Source organism: Capricornis sumatraensis, chromosome 1, assembly GCF_032405125.1.
Source record: "Capricornis sumatraensis isolate serow.1 chromosome 1, serow.2, whole genome shotgun sequence".
NCBI classification, from domain to species: Eukaryota; Metazoa; Chordata; class Mammalia; order Artiodactyla; family Bovidae; genus Capricornis; species Capricornis sumatraensis.
Genome location: NC_091069.1, coordinates 56244397 through 56269981, shown reverse-complemented (window position 1 = coordinate 56269981; position 25585 = coordinate 56244397). Strand labels below are relative to the sequence as shown.

The 25585-nt window shown below is 38.6% G+C and overlaps 1 protein-coding gene across 1 annotated transcript in view; it reads right to left on the bottom strand.

Moving 5' to 3' along the window:
• DNAH6 (dynein axonemal heavy chain 6) overlaps positions 1-25585 on the bottom strand; it is a 284532-nt gene that overhangs the window by 246494 nt on the left and 12453 nt on the right. The window contains exons 3-8 of the mRNA XM_068975806.1: positions 23245-23507; positions 8960-9227; positions 5249-5383; positions 5039-5159; positions 4093-4207; positions 1794-1962 (exon numbers count right to left, since the gene is read on the bottom strand). Coding sequence (XP_068831907.1) covers positions 1794-1962; positions 4093-4207; positions 5039-5159; positions 5249-5383; positions 8960-9227; positions 23245-23507 — 1071 coding nt within the window. The remainder of the gene's footprint in view (positions 1-1793; positions 1963-4092; positions 4208-5038; positions 5160-5248; positions 5384-8959; positions 9228-23244; positions 23508-25585) is intronic.

The window sequence follows — 25585 nt, the reverse complement described above, 5'->3', positions numbered from 1 at the left end:
TCTGGGAACTTATGCATCAATTCCAAAAGTCTTAGTAAGTGAACATATTTTTGACCCAATAGTTCCAGATCTATAAATTTCTTCTAAGGGGAAAAAAATCAGAGATGCATGGAAAACGTATAGATAAAGATGTTCTTTGCAGCATTATTTAGAGTAGTGCAAAGTGATCAACAATAGAAAACTATTTACAAGATGTATAATACATTTCTATGTGAGAATGTTATATGGAAAAAAATACAAATCGACTTGGGAGATTTTTCATAATATATTGCAAAGTGGAAAAAGCAGCTGATAAAGCAGTAAGTAAAGTATGATTGCCTTTTCACCCTTGGAAATAGATGTCTTGGTATAGTAGAGAATGCTTTTCTTTGTGTATTTCTGTGTTTTTCAAATTTTCTGCACTTAGCATATATTACTTTTACAATTAGAAAGATAAACGTTACTTTCAAAATGTGATAGTATTGAAAAAAAAAAGGAACTAAGAACAAGGGAGGAGAGAAAGTAATGAAAAGACATATGCAATTAAAATTGAACTTTTAGAGAAAATGAAAACTATTCCAAAGAGCACCAGCCCTTGAAACTGCATAGTTGGGTTTCCTGGGGATATATAAAGATATGGAAGTAGGAAGCTTGATGAAACCAGATAAACATGTTTTGCTGTGTTTTTAGGTACCTGGTATGGCACCATCTTTCATATCTTTTTGCCTTTTCATACTAGATGTGAGAGTTGGACCATAAAGAAAGCTAAACGCCAAAGAATTGATGCTTTTGAACTGTGGTGTTGGAGAAGACTCTTGAGAGTCCCTTGGACTGCAAGGAGATCAAACCAGTCAGTCCTAAAGGAAATCAGTCCTGAATAGTCATTGGAAGGACTAATGCTGAAGCTGAAGCTCCAATACTCTGGCCACCTGATACGAAGAACTGACTCATTGGAAAAGACCTTGATGCTGGGAGGGATTGTGGGCACGAGGAGAAGGGGATGACAGAGGATAAAATGGTTGGATGGCATCACCGACTCAATGGACATGAGTTTGAGCAAGCTCCACGTATTGGTGATGGACAGGGAAACCTGGCATGCTGCTGTCCATGGGGTCGCAAAGAGTCAGACACGACAGAGCAACTGAACAGAACTGATGGCGCCATAATCCAGGATCGACTAGGGGAAAGTTTATTGGGATAACAGATAACAAGCCTTCTCTCTAGAATGCATTGCTACTATTCATTTGTACTATTTAATCTTAAAACATCTCAAATTACTCTAAGATCAACATCCTCCCAAGAGGTTATGCACTGAAAGCACCAAGGTTTGCTCCCATGAGTTTCTTCTTCTTGCCTCTAAAACCACTGTTTATCTCTTTCATTTATACCAATTTACCTGCTTCTCTGCCAGTTCATGCTCACAATGATCCCTGAACTATAAGCTACTTGGGGGCAAGTATTCTGTCTATGCTTTTCATCACTCTGTACCCAACACTGAGCATAGGGGTAGGTACACAGTAGATACTTAAGGAATATTTATGCAGTGAACACATGAAGAATCTTTAGCAATGCCTGTGAGAGTGACTGCAATATTCAGCACAATGGATGTTTTCTCTGCTATTAGATACTTGCTGATACGCTGATTTTCATTCTTCCATTCCGTATGTGCATAGTAGACTGTTTATACTGTGAAACCCTCTAAGCATTTCTCCTACTGTTTCCAGTACACAAAATATAGCATAATTCATAGAGCATAGCAAGCACTTCTCAATGAATGTTGCCCAGTGAATTTTCTTAATTGTATCTGAATTTACCTTTTTATCAGTGACTTCAGGTTTCTCTTCTGTAATCCATTTCTGAATGACATCTGCTGAAGGTGTTCGTTTTAATTTGTCAGTGAGGTAATTCAAAAGAGAGCTAGCAGAATTTACTGTTAGGACGTGCATTGTATTTTCAATTAGATAGTCATTTAGACGAATAAAGCTTGAGAAGAAAAAAAAACACAGCTTCAGTTTTCTATACTCACTACATATTTTTGAAAGTGACTCTAAAGCAAGTATTTAAATTTTAAAATATAATTTCTCTTTGACTTTCTATTTATATTGTGATATCAGGGATTTACTGTCCAGAAGAGTTGTTCTTAGATATTCTTCACCCTAAAACACAAACATACTCAAATATATAGCATGAATTTAGCTAGACGTTCTAGCCATTCCATAGGATATTTAGTGAGCAATATAGTTATGAAAAAAAGCACATAGCTCATCTAGCCAAAGGGCCACAAGAGGTTTTTTTTAAGATGCTTTAATGAAGAAATTAGTAAATACACATCTGTGACTTACACTCTAATGGTAATGAAATCTTTGCTATTCAATAATTATTGCTGGACAGCAACTGCTAACCCCAAGATGAAAATTTAATGCTTCCCTACTTGAGTGTTTCGAATGCAAACTGAGTCAGCAAGGCATTAGGAGTAACTTTTCATTCTGCTTAAGGGGAGCCTAAGGTGCCTCTAGCCTATGATAATAGTCTCAGGGACTGCGTCACTGCTTTCTGTTGCAATACAAGCATTATTATTCGATTATCTCACATTTGAGTGTTAGTTGCTCAGTTGTGTCCGACTCTTTGCAACTCTATGGACTGTAGCCCACCAGGCTCCTCTGTTCAGGTAATTCTCCAGGCAAGAATACTGGAGTAGGTAGCCATTCCCTTCTCCAGGGGATCTTCCTGACCCAGGGATCAAACCTGGGTCTCCTGCATTGCAGGCAGTTTCTTTACCATCTCAGCCACCAGGACTGGGACACAATTAAGGTTAATCAAATAGCTATAAAAGTTGGACCAAGTTAGTGAACACAGAGTAACAGTCATCAGTGTTTTCTAGTGCCACACACATTCTTCAGGTAGTATTTGATTATTTTGTTTGCAAGGGTTACTTGCAGTGATGAGGTTTTAGAATGATGCAGAATCCAGTTGGGTAAGCAGGTGGATCATAGCTCAGTTGGTAAAGAATCTGCCTGCAATGCAGAAGACCCCGGTTTGATTCCTGGGTTGGGAAGATCCGCTGGAGAAGGGATAGGCCATCCACTCCAGTGTTCTTGGGCTTCCCTTGTGGCTCAGCTGGTAAAGAATCAACCTGCAGTGCAGGAGACCTGGGTTGGGAAGATCCTCTAGAGAAGGGAAAGGCTTCCCACTCCAGTATTCTGGCCTGGAGAATTCCATGGACTATATAGTCCATGGGGTTGCAAAGAGTCGGACATGACTGAGTGACTTTCACTTTCACTTCACTTCAAGCAGGTGGAAGGTCCTGGTGAAGTCTGGAAGGCAGACTTTGTTCCCTGGTCTCCTGGTGACAAAACCTGACTCAGAAAGGCAGTGGAACTTGGTGTAGCCGCACAGCTGCCTGTAATTCTTTAGGGACCAAGACAGGTGGAACAGGCCCTCCAGATCACTGGAAAGTCAAAGTGTCAGTCGCTCAGTTGTGTCCAACTTTTTTCGACCCACAGACTGTAGCCCATCAGGCTCTGTCCATGGAATTCTCCAGGCAGGAATATTGCAGTGGATTACCACTTCTTTCTCCAGGGTACCTTTCCAACCCAGGGATTAAACCAGGGTCTCCTGCATTACAGACAGATTCTTTACTGTCAGATCCACTGGAGAAGACTCAAAATCTCTATGTGCCTGGCTTCTTACTACCACCTGCCTGATGCTCCTGACTGGGCCAGAGGGAAACAAAACCTTAGAGATCAACGAGGAGTCCTCGGCCCTTGGACATACATACCTACCACTTTCTCTGGATGCTTTGCTGGATGGCAGCTGGAGGGGTGGGTTTCTGGGGCCCTCATTCAGGTTATCAGGTCCCCCAAATCTCTCATCACTACTAGCAAATCCTGTGATAAAGGCTTTAACTTTAAAAAGTTTTTTTTTTTTTTGCTGTGCTGTGTGGCATGTGGGATCTCAGTTCTCCAACCAGAGATCGAACCCTCACTCTCTGTACTGGGAGTGTGGAGTCTTAACCACTGGATCAACAGGGAAGTCCTGAAGGCTTTGACTTTTAATGAAACATGAGAAGGATGGAAGCTCTAGTTTTTCTTGAAAGAAAGAATAACCATTTACCATGTCAGCCTCATGCAGTGATGCCTTTTGCTGGCCTGCTCTGTGTAGGTCATTTTCTCAGAGTCTCCTGTAGGCAACTCAATGAAACTTCCGCTTTCTGGCATTTTAAAACGACCTATGAACAACAGAAGAGGCAGTAACAAGAATCCTTCTGTAAAAATTCCATTTCTTTCAGTATGCATTAAGAGACAAGTAAAATTCAAAACTTACAAAATGCTTTGGTTCATGAGATATTTCAGACGCCAGGAAATAACCCAGTTACCCAAACAAATTCCACATCAAAGGATTTCAACTCAACAAAAGGCACTAGACAGCTTACTAACATTCCTTTTAATAGCATCTGATTTTACTCTTCTTTTCTGCCTGCGTAAAATTTTCCTTTATCCTTCCTGCCAGGTGGGGCCAGTCCTGAGATTGTCTATACTAATAGGTCGGACATACATTTAAGCAGAGAGACCCTGAGTCAACTATTAAATGCTTGTGAAAGAAAGGTTCTGTAAACCAGTTTAGAAATACTATATACAAGCAGGGGTAATGCAAGAAAGATTCAGTATTTGCATGTTTCCCCCACTTTAAAATATACAATCAGTTTATAATCTATCAAGCAATGTTTGGAATAACTGAAATATAGGATCATTATTTTAAACTTAGGGGTTCCCAGGTGCCTCAGTGGTAAAGAATCTGCCTGCAATGCAGGAGACGTGGGTTCAATCTCTGGGTCGGGAAGATCTGGAGAAGGAAATGGCAGTCCACTCCAGTATTCTTGCCTGGGAAATCCCGTGGAAGAGGAGCCTGGTGGGCTATAGTCCTTGGGGTTGTAAAAGAGTTGGACGTGACTTAGCAACTAAACAATGGCAGTTTAAACTTAAGAAAAGTAGAAAGAAAACAAGTTAACATTTCAGAAAGCCACCACTTCCCGTCCAGTGGCATTCTTTCCCTTTCATACCCTCAGAAGATTCACGTGCACAGTCATCAGGAATAAATCCTGCAGCACGCAGAGCAATTCGACAAGCTTTTCTGACCACATCTTTTGCCTTGTTTCGAAATTCTTCTAGGCGCTCTGTCACCTAGACATTGATGAATATATATCATTAGTGGCACCAAAGTATCAAAAATCGGGGAAAAACTCTTGAAACTGATAGACAAATTTTCTCACCTCTCCTAGCCGTACAACTTGTGCAGCTTTAAATTCTTGCAGGGTGTAGGTATGATATTTTTCAATAGAACACAGTCCCATAAAACTCAATTGATAACACAATTCATTTATTTTAAGGAGAGCTGGTCGCAAATACTGAATGAAAATAAAAAATTATCATTGTTTAGTTAAAAAAAGCTTAACTTTAAAGGTATAAAATATTTGGAAAGGAAGAATGGAATTAAGGAAAATAAATAGTTCTATTTGTTAATTTCAGCTACAACTACAAAGAACGTACATTAAAAAGGGACACTTCTGAAATTCTGTTCTGGAAGTATTTTTTTAATTATCAGATTTAATTTGTCTGAATTCCTTTCTTTTCATTTTGAATACACATGCTTTAGCTATAAAGTTGAGGGCAAGAAACAGAGGAGTGGGCAATATCTTAAATTTCACTAGGTTTGACTAATAGCTAGTAAAAGATTCTTAGTGTTCCTAAGGACTTCACAATGTCCAGTCACCATGATAATGGAGGTGCCCATCTATTGATCTAAGAGGCTATGATATAGAACAAAGACAAATTTAACTCTACAATTTCAGTGGGTAACAGTCACTATTAAGAATCTATTTTGCAATGTCGTCTGGGAGAATGAGTGGAATTATTTGTGGAATAATGTCACATAATGTAACTTAATCTTCCACTATGCCATCATCATAAATCTGGGTTCTAGGATGTTGGCTTTGAAGACATATGTTCCAAGATTGTTTCTAGGTCATTCCTCCTCGCTCCTAATCTAATCAGAGGAGAAGCAGATGCATTATCTTTTTAAAACGTTTAATTTACTTATATGTGACACTGGTTTAAGTATTATATACAGCACACACTTGGACTCCTTTCCAGGAGTTTTTAAAACAGGACAAACAATAGTCATTTAGACATCATGAAATAGTGTTTTAATTATTTATTCTAAGTACAAATAAAAGGAAGTTACAATTAGTAGAGTCCTCAGTGAAGAGATTTATTTGAGAAAACATCTAGGAAGTCATGTAGCCCCTGATTCATCTCAAGGAGGAATTTTCATGATAAAAAGAAGCAAAATACAATATTATAAATCAACTATGCTTCAATTTAAAAAAGAAGCAGAAGTTTACAGGCTATGTCTCTGAGTTGAAATAAGATATTAAATGAATTACTATGAAAGCAGGAGTAGAAATGAGACTGTAATCACAACTGGGCAGCAAAAGTAAGAAAGTCCAGTGTATTATGGAGAAAAAGTCCTTGAACCAAAAATATAAGTTCTGCTAGTAAAGGGATAAATAGCTAGGATCCAGGTGAACAGCAAAACTGGTATTGATGGTCTGCCAAAAAGTGAGAGTTTCACAGTGGGAATTTGGGGGATATATATAAAATCTGAGAAATTACTTTGGCTTAACTTAAATATCTGGCTATCAGCATAAAGGACAAAAGTGAAAGTTGTGAATGTAACAGAGACTGAAGCTGTTTTGTGTTTTCCTCTCGTCATTGTTTCTGCTGTTAGCAAATTTCAGATGGAATTTGGGTTAGGTGGTTCATTCCTGGGCTGGTATATCAAGAGTGCCCATCGAAAGTGATAAGCATTAGCATTATTTTAATATTTTATAATAACTATAAGTAGCATATAACCTTTAAAAATTGTAAATCACTATGTTGTACACCTGAAACATGTAATGTTATATGTCAATTGTGCCTCAATAAAAATTTAATTAATTAACTGAAACACAACAGTCAAACTACTAGAGTCAATAATAAATTCTGCAAAATTTTAGGAAAAGGCTCAATATACAAATGTCAATTGTATTGCTATATAGAATATATATATACGCACACACACACACTATTTATAAATGAGGCTTCTCAGGTGGCTCAGACAGTAAAGAATCTGCCTGCAATGTGGGAGACTCGAGTTCAATCCCTGGGTCAGGAAGATCCCCTGGAGAAGGGAAAGGCTGTCGATAGGTGGATGGATAAATAAAACATATATATCCATACGATGGAATATTATTTACTGGTAAAAAGAAATGCCATGCTACTACATAGGTCCATTTGTGTAGCAAACATGCTAAATTAAAAATGCCAGTCACAAAGGACCACATATTGCAGGTTTCAATTTATTTGAAGTGCACAGAGTGGACAAATCAAGAGAGAGAATATGTAGACTGGCGGTTGATCAGAGCTGGGGCAGGGGCTGGACTGGGGGAGTCAGGGAAACATGATGCTAATTAGGGAGAGGGATCACTCTTTTTGGAGTGATAGAAGTGTTCTAAAATAGACTATGGTGATGGCTGATCATTCTGTGAATATATTAAAACCATTCAATAGTATACTCTAAATGAGTGAATTGTATCAATTCTATTTCAACAAAGTTGTTATAAGGAAATGTGGGCACAGATGCTAATAAGGTTGGTTACTAAAAATAATAAAAAGAAAAATTTCAAGGATATCCTTTCAACATGGTCAGAAAAGAATGAAAAGAACCAGCCCTCCTAGTTAACTTGTAAATATAAGACTAGTGGTGTGTAGTAATGATAGTATCTAATATTAATAGATATTTAAACCAACACAATGGGTCTTTTGGTTGTATCAACCTAAGATTAAAATGATGTGCACTTTCTAGTCTGCTTGGACTACATAAAAGAGAAGATATTATCCAGGTCAAAGGACTATTGGTGTGAATGGTGGGCAAAGAGAATGACAACTCTCAAGCACATGATATAAGAAAACAAACTTAAGGATTGAGAGGTTAAAGGGAGGAAGAACTATTCTATTTATCTAGGAATAAATTAATGAAATACACAATGTCCAAGACATGGTAAAAGATGAAAGGTGGTAAAACAGTGGTAAAACAGGTTCAAATGATTGATAGATCCTTAGTGAAATTAGAGGTCTAGGGGCTGAGTTTGCTATCAAGAAGGATTAGAATCTATTCGACAACTCAGAATGCTTGATTGGATGGAGGACTTGAGATGGTACATCTTATATACCTGTTTTTGTACTAACATCTTATGTGAGTTGTATTTCTTTCAAGTTCATTTATTGTGCAACTGATGTCTTGGTAACTATCTTTCAGATTACCATATGCAAAGAGAAGGAAATGACCAGTAAAATGCAAACTTGAAGTTTCTGATGTGAGAGGGTGGTGATTCAGTGTCATAAAATAGACATAAAATAACAGTGATTACAGTTCATTCCCAGGGGCCAATCAGAAAACTTCTACTGCAAGTTGAAATTCAAGAAGTAGAGATTTTAAATATGGCCACATACACTTCAACAGTTCCTTTCCCATGATTATCCCCTCCTCCAAAGTAAACACTAAAAATTTCCCTACTGTTTGAATTCATGATTGAAAACATATGCTACATTGGGAGATACTGGCCCATGAAAGCAAGCCCACAAATTATTTTGGACCATAGAGTCCAGAGGGTCTCAAAGATGAGAAGAAGTAATAGGAGTTGCTAGCCTGTTCTATTCAAGAGGATACAAAATTTTCCTGATCAACAACAAAGGGAATCGTGAATCTAAACCTCTAAGGCTGCTTATAAACAAAGGGGACCTGCGCAAACCCTAGGTGAAATGAAGAAACACATTAGACTGTCAGACCCTTAAACGACAATTCTCTTAAAAGAGGAAATATTCTATTTTTGAGATTTTTTTCTGTTAGCAATTCTTTTGAAATATGATTAACAAATACATACATGGTTAACAATGAACAGATCTTTTTGTAGAGATTTTCGACATCCACTGATTTTTTTGGAGCGAACATTCTTCTTCCACACATTAAAAGCCTTCCATTTCCGAAAAAGTGAAAATATGGGAATCTTAGTGAGTTCTCTGTGATATAGGTATTCCTGTTCCCATCGATCAATTTCGATAAATTCAATGTCATTATTATAAACATGTGTTACTGCCTTTTTGCTAATAGTATAATAGTCATTTTTATTGATGTTCTCATAATTCACAACCCTATGAACAAATAAAAATTGGAGCAAGTGAATACAGTATTCAACATAAAATAAAGCAATTGCATTACTATTTTCTTTTAAAAAGGTAAAAGATTTCTGGAAAACAAATGTTTCAAAATTTTAAAAATTCTGACAGACCACTTTTAGACTGAATAAATTATTCAAGAAAAGGGAGCCGCTTTTAACAACAGTTGGACTTACCGTAACTCAAGGATTTTACAATTTTGGCAATATGTTTGATAATTTCAGTTATGTGATTTTTACAAAAACAAACCAATTATGGATTTTTAAAGTGAAAGATACCTGGAAATAAGTTATTTATTTATCATTGATTATTTAGAAACTATTCAATAATAATAGTTTGAAAGAGTTTTACTCTACCCAATATTGACAGAACCATGAAAAAGATCAAAACAAGAAAATAAGAATTAGATTAGAATCAAGACCCAGATTAAACTTTAAAAAGTCCAATTTATCATCACATATCAAAATAACTGTTAATGAGAAATTGCTTATTTCAAGATATTCCTCTTTCAACTGTCATTAAGGGTATTCTTCAACCTCATTCATAATAAGAAATAGATCAAGCAAAGAAGTAAAGCAAGAATGGGATAAAAACCAGAGCATGGATAGGAGAGGGAAGCAAAGGAATGAGAATAGAAAGGGTGATTCCCTAAAACTTCTTAAAATCTTGCTTACAGACACAAAGATATTTTCTGTAATTTTAGCTATAGCACTGAAATATTGGATATTATTGAAATGTTTATTAACAGACCAAGTGCAAAATATGACATGGCAAAAACAAACCCTCAAATTGTTTCTATGTTAAACTATGCAAAAACTGTAGTTATGCATGTTATACAACAATTCTAAAGATTACTATAAAAAATTCAGACAGGAACCCTCCAGTGAAAATCAACTGTTTCCCATTTCTGTTTTTCTCCTCCAGTCCTTAGCTCTGCATTTTGAACCTGAGTTCATGATCTTTAGCACAGCCTTCAGGTCACATGTAAAATACCTGAAATTATACTTAAACAAATTTATGTACATATGCGTGATAAGTTTTTTAAGGGATTGGAACAAAATTCTCATATGCTTTGTGTTTGTTAATCAAAAAATGATGAACCAGTGGCAAAAATGATTTTTTAGGTTTTAATTTCTATTTTTATTTTAATAACACTAAGAAAAATATTTAGAAATTAGGGCATACAGGGCCAGAATGAAAGTGAACTCAAAGCAAGAGCTCTTCAAGTGAGCACAAAAAGTAACTAGGGGGCTGGTGGGCTGTGGACTGGGAGAATCTCAAACGTCTTTCCCCCAATCCAGTGCTGTAACAGAGGAATTTCAACTTGCTTAGCTCCTACCTAACAGCACTGTCGGAGAAGGCGATGGCACCCCACTCCAGTACTCTTGCCTGGAAAATCCCATGGACAGAGGAGCCTGGTGGGCTGCAGTCCATGGGGTTGCGAAGAGTTGGACACGACTGAGCAACTTCCCTTTCACTTTTCACTTTCATGCATTGGAGAAGGAAATGGCAACCCACTCCAGTATTCTTGCCTGGAGAATCCCAGGGACGGGGGAGCCTGGTGGGCTGCCGTCTATGGGGTCGCACAGAGTCAGACACGACTCAAGTGACTTAGCAGCAACAACACTGTCTGACTCTGTCTGTGTTCTAACTGACTCACAGCAGAAACATTTGGGGAAATGCCAGGTATTACATGTTGCTGTTAAGTTGTATAGAAAATGTTAAAATGTTTTTCCTTTTTTCTTTGTTAACAGCTTAACATATAATTAGGACATTCTTCAAGTGATTCTCTACAAAGTGGGAAATTTCAACTTGTCTCTGAAACTGTAATCAACCTTAGATGTTTCATTAACTTCAGTCATCCAACCAACCTAAAAGCAGGAAAAACAGTTCACTAATGGCCCTAGTGTGTGTGTGTTTAGAAAACTTACTCTGTGTGGGTCTATATGCTACTACAGGCCCTTCGACTGATAGCAGGCATGGTCCATGACATTGAACTTTAACTTATTGGTTCTCAGTGCCACAAAGAGATCCTTTTTATTTACATTTTCCTATCTATTCAAGATTCTCATTCTGAAACCTCTAAGCCTTTTCCTCCACTCTACATCTCTGCTCCTCACAGGACAAACAAACACATGAGAGTCTTTTTAAAATTTGGATCATCAGCATAAAAATCACCTGGGGTGCTTAAGAATCCAGATTTCTGGGTCCAACACAGAACCAGAATCTTTATGTATAGAACTTGAGAGTCTAGCTTAGCAAATTTCCTGTGTGATTCTGACACACAATAATGTTTGTAAACACTGAATTCTATTTGAAAGCAAATCAACAACAACAAAACCATGGTGGTAACATGATGAGCTCTCTTTTGTACCTTCACTTGAAAGTCTTGTCCCAGAATTTCCCTGGTGGTCCAGTGGCTAAGACAACATGCTCCTAGCCCCGGGGGCCTAGGTTGGATACCTGGTCCTGGAACTAGATCCCACATGCCACAACTAAGAGTTCGCATGCCGCAACTCAAGATCCCACTTGCTCCAACTAAGACCTGGTGCAGCTAAATAAACAGTAAATTAAAATAAATATTTTTTTAAAGAAAAACTTCACTGTACCTTCACTGTGTTTTATCCCCTTGAGTACATTTTTCATGCTTTCCTCCAAAGAGAGATGGAGAGGTTTCATCAGCTTTTTCTACCTCTCCTTGTATTTGAATACTTTTTCTCTGCATTTAAAAATGTATAGAACTTCACTTTAATTTGTAGAAAGCTTTCCTTTATCTTCCTTTTTTTCTTGACCCTGTTGCCCATTTAACTTAAAATCCCATGTCATCTTCCTTCTCTTAAACTTCCTGTATAATGGTTGTATCCACCCCATCCATTCCTTCTTGTTGTTCAGTTGCTAAGTCACGTCTGACTCATGGCAACCCCATGGACTGCAGCACATCAGGTTTCCCTGTCCATCACTCTCTCCTGGAGTTTGCTCAAATTCATGTCCATTGAGTTGGTGATGCCATTCAACCATCTCATCTTCTGTCGTCCCCTTCTCCTCTTGCCCTCAATCTTTCCCATCACCAGGGTCTTTTCCAATGAGTGGCTCTTTTCATCAGGTGGACAAAGTACTGGTGCTTCAGCTTCAACATCAGTCCTTCCAATGAATATTCAGTGTTGATTTCCTTTAGGATGGACTGGTTGGATCTTTTGCAGACCAAGGAACTCTCAAGAGTCTTCTCCAACACCACAGTTCGAAAGCATCAATTCTTTGACACTCAGCCTTCTTTATGGTCCAACTCTTACATCTGTACATGACTACCAGAGAAACCATAGCTTAGCTATATGGATCTTTGTTGGCCGGCCAAGTGATGTCTCTGCTTTTGAATATGCTGTCTAGGTTTGTCATAGCTTTCCTTCTTAAAGTTTCTGAAAACTAGTCTTCTTCCTCACTACTTTAATACAGTGATTCTCTTGAGGATCAGCAGGAATTTCCTTTAAGCCCAATCCATTTGGTAGGCAGAAGGGACAGCAGGGTCAAAGAAAGCTTTGCAAAAGTTAAAGAAGCATATGCACAGTTCTCTGGAATCCTATTCTGCTTCGACTCTCTAGTTTGCTCCCGAGAGGCTGAACCCTAAATATTACTCCTGGACTGCTGTGTTTTACTCCTCACATTGTAAACCTGGGCATTCATCTATTCCGGGAATTGATCCTCTACTCCGAAGTGAGGGCTGCCTATTCAGCCCTTCTTGGCATTCAGAACTCAGCCTCAAACTTCAACAGCTTCCTTTGTTTTTGTTTTTATCTATTTATTTTTTGACTTTGTGTGGCTTGCAGGATAGTTCCCTGACCCGGGACTGAACCCGTGCCTTCAGCAGTGAAAGTGCAGGTCCTAACCACTGGATCACCAAGGAATGCCCTCAGCTGTCTCCTTTGGATATTTGCTTCAACAAGGCCTTTCTTTGAGAAAATAACCAGGAAAATTAGTCTTCCTTTAAGACCTCAAAAAAGAACTTAACTTTTTAAATTGCTGTGCTCTAAAATTCCTACTTTGCTGATAAATGACTTTATGACCCAATTAACTTAAACAGAGATCCTTGGACAGTTAATCAGTCTGAGAAGAATGTCTTGAATAAAATTATACTTAACTGTGTTTAACTGGGAAAAAAAAAAAAGATGCTTGCTGTCTTTTCTTGCTGTTCAGTGTAGAATCATGGAATCCCTTATCAAATTATTTTGTGATAGAGTCTCTGTCCATCTGAAATGAAACTTAGACTCAAGGCTTCTATGAATGTCCAAAAGAATGTGTCATGTTAAAAGACTTGTATGGCCATTATTCTTCATTTCAGATAAATGAAATCTACTATGGTTCTAAAAAGCATTAATTTCGTCTCTTGATTTTTCTAAAACAATCTCAATGTGATTTGATATTTCAAATAGCATCTTTATCTGTTGTTGTTAGTGATAGAACATGCATCCGTTCATCTTCAAACAGATGCACTAGACTAAGACTGCAAGAGTATGAGCCTTCTGATCGAGAATTCTGAACACCCTCCTACTGCTCATGTCATTAAATCCAAATTATTCTGCTGGGTGTCGTGACACTCTTCTCCTGTTCATGTTAGTTCCTTCTCTGTCCACACAACTGCCCTTTTTAATTAGGCTGGTCTCTGAATCATCTGAGGCTTAAGATGGTCGTCTCAGCACATCTTAGACTGTGCTAGAACGCATGTGCATGTCTTTGTCCACCTGTTCCCTTTGCCCCCCTTGATTTCTACAAACAAGTGAGTAATTCCTTACCTGCTTTTAGGTGTTGGGGTGAATTAGATGGGTCAAACCTAAGTTGTCTCATTATTACACAGTTTTAATCACAGTTTATTACATAATTTTATGATTTAAACATGTTTATTGGACAAAGGTAAACAAGCTAGAGCCTGTAAAGAAATTAGCTATTTCCTGAGTTTTGCATTTGTAAACCTCAATCTATTTGATGATGGTCAGTATCATGATTCAGTATGCATTTAGCTCTAACTTTAACTAGAGAAGAGTAATGCCTTGCTTTGCTTCTGGTTTGATTAACCAGAATTGGTAAAAATAACTGATAAGGAACTCCTAGAATATTAGACTAAAGCATAACTTCCAAGTTTCTTCAATAATACAGTGCTCTACGGTCAGTGGTTTTCAAAGTATGGTCCTTGGAACAGCAGCATCAACATTATGTGGGAACTGCAAATTCTCAGGCCTCCTCCAGACCAACTGAATCAGAAACTGGGAATGGTTAACAATCTACATTTTAGCAAACCCTTTAGGGCCTGCTGGAGAACCACTGTTCTAGCCCCATGGCCTACAACTGTGCTTGAATATTGGGATCATCTCAAGAGTTTTAAAGAAACGCTGCTGCTTGGGCTGCACAACTAACCAATTAAATATAACTCTGGGGGTGGGTCTTGGGTGATTCTAGAAGCCAAAGCTGAGAACCACTGCTCTAGCTTCTTCAAATATTTGTATAAAATGAAATAATCATCCACTAAATTGTAACATCGCCAAAATGGTGCGTCCGTGTGTGTGTGTGTACGTCTGTGTGTGTATTGAAAGGAAGACAGTCTGAAACTGGGATTTTTGATGATTCCAACTGAAAATACTAAAGATCTGTCGTGTTTGCACTTGATTGAAATTTCTACATGGACTAGCCCAAGAAAGCTGTTACTGTGTTAGACAACCTGGGGAGGTTTCTGATAATATGGCTTGAAACGATCTTTTCCTTATTATATAATATATGCCTCACTGTAGTATTTTTTTTTAATAGTTATGACTTCATGTAACTAGAAACACTTTCACTTGAGAAAGCTGATATTTATCTGCATATTGTTTTAGGCTATTAAACATGTAATTTAGACGAAAGGATAGAATAGCTTTAGTTTGAAATTTTAAAAGCTGTCTAAAAATTATTTTAACATAACAGGCTTAGAAACTATCTGAAAACCAACTCGATCACTGAGCCCAGTATAGACTTTTATATAGTCCTAAGTCACATAACTACGTTTCATAGAATTCTAATCCCAACAGGTATCCCACAAGAATGAGTTCTTTAGGGTACAAAGAATCAGACATAGCCGAAGTGATTTAGCATACACTCAGGCACCTAGAAGGCTAGGACAGGAACTACTTCCTGCCTTCTAAGCAGGATCAGGCTTTGCTTTTGCATGGGACTCCTTGCAGCAATCCAACAGCTATCCCAAGCTGTCCTTTCCCAAGGTGACAATTCAAATGCTAAGACATGAGATAATCAATGCGTCCACTCTGGCTTAAGAGGAGTCAATATTTCTTCCAATAAGTTTAAGCATAGATTTTAGGGTTCCTGCAGAGACATGCCCAGAGAAAGAACCAGTGTACTATGGGAAGTACAAACCTATGGCTCCCCATAGCTTATTTATAATTCATTTTTAGTTCCTCTCAATGCAGATATAATTTAGAAGTCAGGGGTCATTTTTATCATAAGCAGTGTTGCCTAGAAACAACTGATATACTACTTTGTATCAGGTTACCAGGGGAACAGAGCTTCAGAGTTAACCAAAGGTCAGATTCTCATGAGAAGAGTGAGATCCTCTAAAGCAATGCTTCCCACATTTGCATGTTCTAACGGGTTTGAACAATGATAACATTTTATAAGGCACACTGGTGAAGACTTAATTATAATTTCTTTGTACTATAATAAGAAAAATAAAACATGAAATATTCAGGGAAATATTCAATATTGAATTTTATGAAAAGTCCAGATAAAGTCTTAGCTCATAAACAACTGCACCTGTGACCATAGCTTTTTTGAAGTAGATATTGCATTTTTAATCAAGACATGATGGGTAGTCAGTTCAAATTCTTAAAAATCACCACTGCTAAGGAATACTGCTTATAGAAATGGGAGATAGCAAGTGGCAGGTGATGGTATTGCTCTGTCTCCAATGAATAGAAACTCCCTTCTCCACTGATAAGAATTTGGATCACCTGTTCTTTTGAAATTATGTGCCAAAGCTACCTGCCACTGCTGCTGCTGCTAAGTCGCTTCAGTCGTGTCCGACTCTGTGCAACCCCATAGACGGCAGCCCACCAGGCTCCCCCGTCCCTGGGATTTTCCAGGCAAGAACACTGGAGTGGGTTGCCATTTCCTTCTCCAATGCATGAAAGTGAAAAGTGAAAGGGAAGTTGTTCAGTCGTGTCCGACTCTTCGCATCCCCATGGACTGCAGCCCACCAGGCTTCTCTGTCCATGGGATTTTCCAGGCAAGAGTACTGGAGTGGGTGCCATCACCTTCTCCGGCCAAAGGTACCACCATTCTTTAATTCTAACAGCTTTTTCTTTTCTTTATTTGATGATTGCCATGTTGAAATTTCTTATTACAAAATGACTTAAAACCCAGTCAAGCATTTCCACATGAAGTATTTCAGAAACAATGGTGAAGCTGTCTCTCAGACATAGATGTTACTCTGTTTGACTTCATAACTTTTACTTAAGTTTAAATTCTTAATGACTTAAAAAAATCACTAGAGAGCCATTTGAAATTTTACCTTTCCAAAGTTGAATTTTTGCTGTGAATTCCTAATCTTTGTCAGTATGTGTTAATAAGTTTATAGGAACCTTTAATAATTTTTTATAAAGTTCATTCAGGTACTCAAATGTCAGTTAAGTAACCCAGCTGTGAAACTAAAAACTGACTTTTACTAAATCCATAAAGTTGAATCATTTGCAAAATATGTTCCAATTCTTAACAAAATTCTGCCTTGGGATCACCTATGCACTTAAGTCTGAAACAACAAATAATGGTATTCTGTTTCTATGCCTTTGTAAAAGGTGTAAAAACAAAAGGTCAGGTGGTGACTTGGATTTTATTATAGTTACAATTTTGATAATATTATTTAATTTGGAATTCATAACTGCAGAGAAACATTTACAGATGGAAGTTCCTTTGTGAATAAAATAATGTATTATGCATCTTAATCTCAGAATTATCAGAATAAACTCTACATGGAAAATGTATTTTAAAGAAGTATTTCCATAATATCTCATTTTCTTTGGATATTTCGACATCAGTAGCTTTCCTCTCTAAGAACAAACTTCTTCCAAATATTTCATTACAGGGATTGTAGAGCTGTTATCTAATAGTTATTAATGTCTGCACAGTCATCAATATGCAGTAAAATTTTAATAATGTCCTTGGCTGTGGTCATCTCTGTTATGTAATATGTGGAGCTAATGGTATTATTGATTGATTTCCTTTGCTTTTCTGGTTCCAAATAGAATAAATAATTTCCACACAGACTGGTAAAATTGCAATTCTGCAAAAGAAAGTCTTTCTGACATTAGATATTAACTTTGTAATTTTTTTTTTTTTTGGTTTCACAAAGTGGCATGCAGGAATCTTAGTTCCTAGACCAGAGACTGAACCTGTACCTCCTGCAGTGGAAGCAGAGGTCATAACCAGTGGACTGCCAGGGAAGTCCCTGAAATTTGAATTCTTGCATTCCTAGCTTCTTGAGCTTCTTGATCAGATGGTAATCTAAAAATGGAATTTGGTTTCACATTTTGTTCTTGCGCATGCCTTTGAAAGTTCAAACTCTTTAGGGGCAGGGTGGATATCTTTCAGTAAGGTGTTGATATAGCTTTCTCAGTGCTACTGACTCATTTGATAACATTTTCATACTAACGAGATATTTTTTAAAAAGGACAGGAAAATTACTGTGGTTCATAAATCCAATTTGAGTTATCCTAATTATGTTGCCTAATTGCTAATCTTTTCTTTTTTGAACACTGTGTTTATCTTATTTAACTTATTCCATTTCCTCTCTGAGCATAACTTTGTACAGGTGTCTCAGTAATGGTATGACATATCTTTGTTTGGGGTTTTTTTTTTTTTGCTATGAGAATACAACTTCCAGTGATTCCTAGTTGGTATCTCAGTTCCACCTCTCTTCATCAATTTTCTACTGAGAAGAAAGCATTATTTTGCATTTGTTCTGGAAAAATTCAATAGGTTTATCTGAGAACAGATTATTGTGCTAGATTTGGAAATTATAGAAAATGTTTCCATGCCTTCCATTATTCTTTGAAGCAAATTCTCAGTCTCATGGACTCCTAAGAGTTTCATTTTGAGAGGCAGTAGAGCAGAGAAATTAAGAGTATGCATTCCAAAGTCAGCCAGACTGTCATTTACTTATTGTACAATCTGGGGCAAGTTAATTAACCATTTTATGTCTTATCTGTAAAAGAGAGGTAATAAATACATTTATTTCACATTATTGTGAGGATTAAAATATATATATTATATATATATATAATATATATATATATACACTTTGCTTGGAATGTAGTAAACACCAATAAATCATCACTTTTTATGACATGAAAATGTGATGGTTCCACTTAGTGTCCTCTCACAAAATGGGTATATAACCAACAGCCATTCCTCCGTACCTCATGGCTACTTCTCGATTACAATCTCTCTTGTTCAAGGTCAAAGTCCTAACAAAATGGAATTACTTTGTCTTGATCTGTGTTCTCTATGCCTTTCACCCTCTCTAGTTTCTGATTTAACCTAGTTTCCTCTAAACCTAGTTTCCTTTCCCTGGACCTGAACAGAGTCACCATTATGCCCTCTTGCTGGATAAGATAATCTACAGCATGTCTGTATACAGTCCATGGAATTCTCCAGGCCAGAATACTGGAGTGGATAGCCATTTCCTTCTTCAGGGATCTTCCCAACCCAGGGATCAAACCCAGGTCTCCTGCATTGAAGGCAGATTCTTTATCAGCTGAGCCACAAGGGAAGCCCAAGAATACTGAAGTGGGTAGCCTATCCTTTTCCAGAGGATCTTCCTGACCCAGGAATTGAACCAGGGTCTCCTGCATTGCAGGCGGATTCTTTACCAACTGAGCTACCAGGGAAGTCCCACCAGGGCAATATTCCAACATATTTACAAAAGCTTATTCTTGACAAAATTGTTATGCCTAACATATTCTACTAGGTTGATTCTTTAGAATAAACTTGATAAATATAACTATTTTTCTCACTTAAAGGGACTGTGGTAGAAATTAATGTTGTAGAACCACACATTTAATGTATTTTACTAAACTTAAAAAATTATCTGAAGATATTATATTTTATCATATTACTTTTAAAAGGCAGTTGATATAACATGTCCTTATCTCATTGATCCAGTATTTACTACTTTTAACTTCCAATTTAGCTGCTTTCTACTACATAGCATCCAAATAATCATCCTTACTCATAAGGTTGATAATATTTGGAGTTCAGGCTGGGAGGAAAATTTAACATCCAACCTAAAACATGATAAAATGACAAACTGTGATTAGAACAATATCTTCTTAAATGAGTCCAGAAAAGTATAAAGCATCAATTCAATTCTCTTAGTAAAAGTTCATTAGCCCAGAAAGGCAATTAATTTCCTGAATCACATTAAAAAAAATGTTTCCATATTCATCTTCAATACTTCATCTTCTGCCAGTAAACAGATAAGAATCAATTTTATGTTTGGCAAAATCTGATCTGACTCCTCTCATAACGGGCAATTAATCACAAATGGCACTCCTTGATGTCTGGATTATTGGATATTTTTTTAAAAAGAGGAAATTGTGTCTCTTCTGGGGAGCTGATCTCTGGCTGTGACCCTCCCAGTGGATGTCGACCATCCAGAAACCCAAGAAGTCTTGGTTAGCAACGAAGTCAGGAATCAACCTGCCTGATTTCAGGCTCTACTACAAAGCCACAGTCATCAAGACAGTATGGTACTGGCACAAAGACAGAAATATAGATCAATGGAACAAAATAAAAAGCCCAGAGATAAATCCACACACCTATGAACACCTTATCTTCGACAAAGGAGGCAAGAATATACAATGGAGAAAAGACAATCTCTAACAAGTGGTGCTGGGAAAACTGGTCAGCCACTTGTAAAAGAATGAAACTAGAACACTTTCTAACACCATACACAAAAATAAACTCAAAATGGATTAAAGATCTAAATGTAAGACCAGAAACTACTAAACTCCTAGAGGAAAACATAGGCAAAACACTCTCCGACATAAACCACAGCAGGATCCTCTATGACCCACCTTCCAGAATACTGGAAATAAGAGCAAAAATAAATAAATGGGACCTAATTAAAGTTAAAAGCTTCTGCACAACAAAGGAAACTATAAGCAAGGTGAAAAGACAGCCTTCAGAATGGGAGAAAATAATAGCAAACGAAGCAACTGACAAACAACTAATCTCAAAAATATACAAGCAACTCCTGCAGCTCAATTCCAGAAAAATAAAAGACCCAATCAAAGAGTGGGCCAAAGAACTAAACAGACATTTCTCCAAAGAAGACATACAGATGGCTAACAAACATGAAAAGATGCTCAACACCACTCATTATTAGAGAAATGCAAATCAAAACCACAATGAGGTACCACTTCACACCAGTCAGAATGGCTGCGATCCCAAAGTCTATAAGCAATAAATGCTGGAGAGGGTGTGGAGAAAAGGGAACCATCCTACACCGTTGATGAGAATGCAAACTAGTACAGCCACTATGGAGAATAGTGTGGGATTCCTTAAAAAACTGGAAATAGAACTTCCATACGACCCAGCAACACCACTGCTGGGCATACACACCAAGGAAACCAGAATTGAAAGAGACACGTGTACCCCAATGTTCATCGCAGCACTGTTTATAATAGCCAGGACATGGAAGCAACCTAGACGTCTGTCAGCAGACGAATGGATAAGAAAGCTGTGGTACATATACACAATGGAGTATTACTCAGCCATTAAAAAAAATACATTTGAATCAGTTCTCATGAGATGGATGAAACTGGACCCTATTATACAGAGTGAAGTAAGCGAGAAAGAAAAACACCAATACAGTATACTAATGCATATTATGGAATTTAGAAAGATGGTAACGATAACCCTGTATGTGAGACAGCAAAAGAGACATAGATGTGTAGAGCGGACTTTTGGACTCTGAGGGAGAGGGAGAGGGTGGGATGATTTGGGAGAATGGCATTGAAACATGTATACTATCATGTAAGTAATGAATCACCAGTCTATGTTTGATGCAGGATACAGGATGCTTGGGGCTGGTGTCCGGGGATGTTCCAGAGAGATGATATGGGGTGGGAGGTGGGAGGGGGGTTCATGTTTGGGAACTCATGTACACTCGTGGCGGATTCATGTCAATGTATGGCAAAACCAATACAGTATTGTAAAGTAAAATAAAGTAAAAATTAAAATTAAAAAAAAAGAGACACAGATGTATAGAACAGCCTTTTGGACTCTGTGGGAGAGGGCAAGGGTGGGATGATATGGATGAATGGCATTGAAACGTGTATTATCATATCTGAAACAAATTGCCAGTCTAGGTTCGATGCATGATACAGGGTGCTCAGGGCTGGTGCACTGGGATGACCCAGAAGGATGGGGTGGGGAGGGAAGTGGGAGGGGGGTTCATGTTTGGGAACTCATGTACACTCGTGGCGGATTCATGTCAATGTATGGCAAAACCAATACAATATTGTAAAGTAAAATAAATAATAAATAAACAGAAAAAAAAGAGGAAACTATGAAAGCATTTCACATATTACTCAAGAAGTATTTGTAAAAATTAACAAATGAACTGTTTTTTTATGAGTCACTGTTTAAGATTCATAACCTCTTCTCCAAAAACTTACAAAAAACTAGAAAAAAAATAGTAAGATACTGGCGGAATAACAATACTATTAAAGGGATTTTTTTTTAACATGAAATGGCTTTATATTCCATTGTATGTTAATTCTGCCATCTTGAGAAAACAAGTATGCCTCTTATTTTAAGAAAAGCACATGTATACACGTAGCTGATTCATGCTGCTGTATAGCAGAAACTGAAACAACATTGGTGGGGAAACTAGGATCCCATACGTCATGGGGTGTGGCCAAAAAACCCCCCCAAACAAACAAAACACACCTAAACAGCAAAAAAAGAAACTACAGTGCTGAGTAAGGAAGAAGAGAACTCCTAAAAGAAATTTTTAGCTTCCTGTTCAGCAGAGACTGGGGAAGGCAGCTCAAAGAGTTTGGTGGCAAAGCTCAACTACAATCACCTTCAAGGAAAGACCATCTCAACAACTGTATTCATTCCAACTAAACAACCATGGGCTTCCCAGATGGCGCTAGTGGTAAAGAACCTGCCTTCCCATGCAGGAGACATAAGAGATGTGGGCTCGATCCCTAGGTGGGAAGATTCCCTGGAGGAGGGCATGGCAACCCACTCCAGTATTCCTGCCTGGAGAATCCCATGGACAGAGGAGCCTGGAGGGCTACAGTGTATAGGGCCACAAAGAATCAGACACGACTGAAACGACTTAGCACACACGCATGCAAACAACCATAGAGGAAGGCTGGCATCACCTCTAAGTCCTATATGCCTCTTGTGCTCAACTTTAAATGAGTCCAGAGACTCACATTTGGGTGACTCTTCAAATTATTTCAACAACAAATGTGTGTTTAGTAACAATAGAGAGTATATGTGAGTGTGTGTGTACTATTGATCTAAATAAATACCTGAAATTATCATTCATTTTACTTTAAAAAACTTTATTTCTACTCGATTAAGGAAAGCTGAAATGACAAGTAAAAAAAAATCATGTATCATCCATTTTTTAATGCATGCCCTCTTCTTTTCTCAATAATCACAAAATATCAAAATTGTTTGTAATACTGATTAAAGAAAATGGTATTATATTAATATAACATATAAGAAGCACAGCAGTATACCACTCCATAAAAAGTCTATAAGATAAATGGGCAAAGTAAGTAAAACTGTTGTGATTAAGATTCATTTGTCATTGGATGATAACCAAAATTATAATTTATCCTGTAAATCATTAATACCCAATTGATTATGGATAACACTTGCAACCTTATTTGTAATTTTTACTGCTAAATAAATTGCTTCATAAAAGAGAACTCACTTCAGATTATATGTATCGTATTCAATGGAAGATCTTGGCACTGCAGAGATCATATAAAGAAATCCGATGTGTTCATTTTCACGGATTATTTTAGCGATCTGCAAGGGATCTCCAATGTTGGCTTTAATGACTTCTTCTCGGTCATGGAAATAGTACTTAGGGTAAGTTAAGGAACTAGCCTCATAGAGGCCTCTTCTTCCAATGCTGGTACGTGACAGTTTAGCAGGAGAGGGAGACAACGAGTCAGCAGAGGGCCTCTGGGTCTAAACAAAGCCAATTTTTCAAAAAGTGAGTTTTTTATACATAGTATCAAGTGTATATATGTCAATCCCAATCTCCCAATTTATCCCACTTCCCTCTTCATCTCTCGGTGTCCATACATTTGTTCTCTTATATCTGTGTTTCTGTTTCTGCTTTGCAACCATATTCCAATAAAAATTAACTTAAGAAATAGGGGCTTCCCTGGTGGCTCAGGCGTAAAGAAACTGCCTGCCAACGCAGGAGACACGGGTGGGGTTCGGTACCTGGTCCAGGAAGGTTCCACACTGTAGCAGAGCAAAGAACCTTGATAGACACAACTATTGGGCCTGTGCTCTAGAGCCCAGGAACCGCAACTACTGAGCCCATGTGCCCCAACCACCGAAGCCAGCACACCCTAGCGCCTGTGCTCCACGGCAAGAAGCCACCGCAACAAAGAGTAGCCCCTGCTTGCCACAACTAGAGAAAAGCCCGAGTGGCAACGGAGACCCAGTACAGCCAATAAGTAAATAAACAAAATTATTTTAAAAATAAATTAAAAAATAAAACCCAAGTAAAAAACACGAGCTTTGGGGGTGGGGTGGGGTGGGGGCAACTACATATATAAATGACAACTATTAACCTCCAGGACTAATTACCACACTGCCTATGTCTAGGGCTTAAAGGCAAGCATTTTTTAACTGAAAAATTTCGAATTATCATTTGGCAGTGATAGATCCCTGTCAGTACCCCTACCCAGATATCTGTCCTCCTCTCACAAACCGCCCCCGCGACGACTCCCATTGCCTTCTCCCCTTCCCTTTTCAGTGTTTCTCACATCAAAATGCTCCCAGCTTCCTGGTATTCATGGGAGCCCAGCACTCCACCTTCGGAGAAGGCGATGGCACCCCACTTCAGTGTTTTTGCCTGAAGAATCCCAGGGACAGGGGAACCTGCTGGGCTGCTGTCTATGGGGTCACACAGAGTCGGACACGACTGAAGCGACTTCAGCAGCAGCAGCAGCAGCAGCAGCAGCAGCAGCAGCAGCAGCAGCAGCAGCAGCAGCAGCAGCAGCAGCAGCAGCAGCAGCAGCAGCAGCAGCAGCAGCAGCAGCAGCAGCACTCCCCTTGCCCAGCTGCTCTGCGTCTCCCCTGAGTATGGGCTTTCCCTTCAACATCCTCTTCCTTCTGACGACCATGATGTTTTCCTGTGAGTGACATCTTGGACCACTGTCATCACAACTCATGAGAAACTATTTTTTAGTGACTGTGAAGGATTGGGTACATTGGGAATCAATACGTCATAGCCTTAGAGAAGGAGATATATAGCTAACTTACAGTTGCTTTTCTGGAGTCAGTGCTTCTCACAGGTCAGTGTGCTGGAGAATTTCCCCGGGGCTTTCTGTTCAAATGCAGATTTGCCAGCCAGTGGCGGGGTGGGGCGGCGGGGGTGGGGTGGGGTGGGGTGGGGTGGGTTGGGGGGGTGGTCAGGGGGGCGGCCGCTGGGCGGGGGTCGGCGTGGGCGGGGGAGGGAGGGGACGGCCGCGGGGGTCGGGGGCCAGAGCCTGAGATTCTGCATTTCTCACTTGCTCCCAAGAAATGCCATGCTGCTGGTCCTTGACCACAAGTGGAGCCCCAAGGCCAAGCCCCAGCACGTTCACATACTTGAGTGCCTGCATAACGCTCAGTTATGTCTGACTCTGCGACACCATGGACGGTAGCCCACAAGACTCATACTGTTGAGCTTTGCTCCAATTCCTGGGTCCCACTGTCTGCCTTCAGTACCACCCCAGCTCCTTTGCTCCTGCCCCTTTGGGACAGCGTCACAAATCCTCTCTTCCTGAGGAGGAGGTTGATGACTGTGTTTGAGGGAATGTGACATCAACTTATTTAACTTATATGCAGAGTACATCATGAGAAACGCTGGGCTGAAAGAAACATAAGCTGGAATCAAGATTGCCGGGAGAAATATCAATAACCTCAGATATGCAGATGACACCACCCTTATGGCAGAAAGTGAAGAGGAGCTAAAAAGCCTCTTGATGAAAGTGAAAGTAGAGAGTGAAAAGTTGGCCTAAAGCTCAACATTCAGAAAACGAAGATCA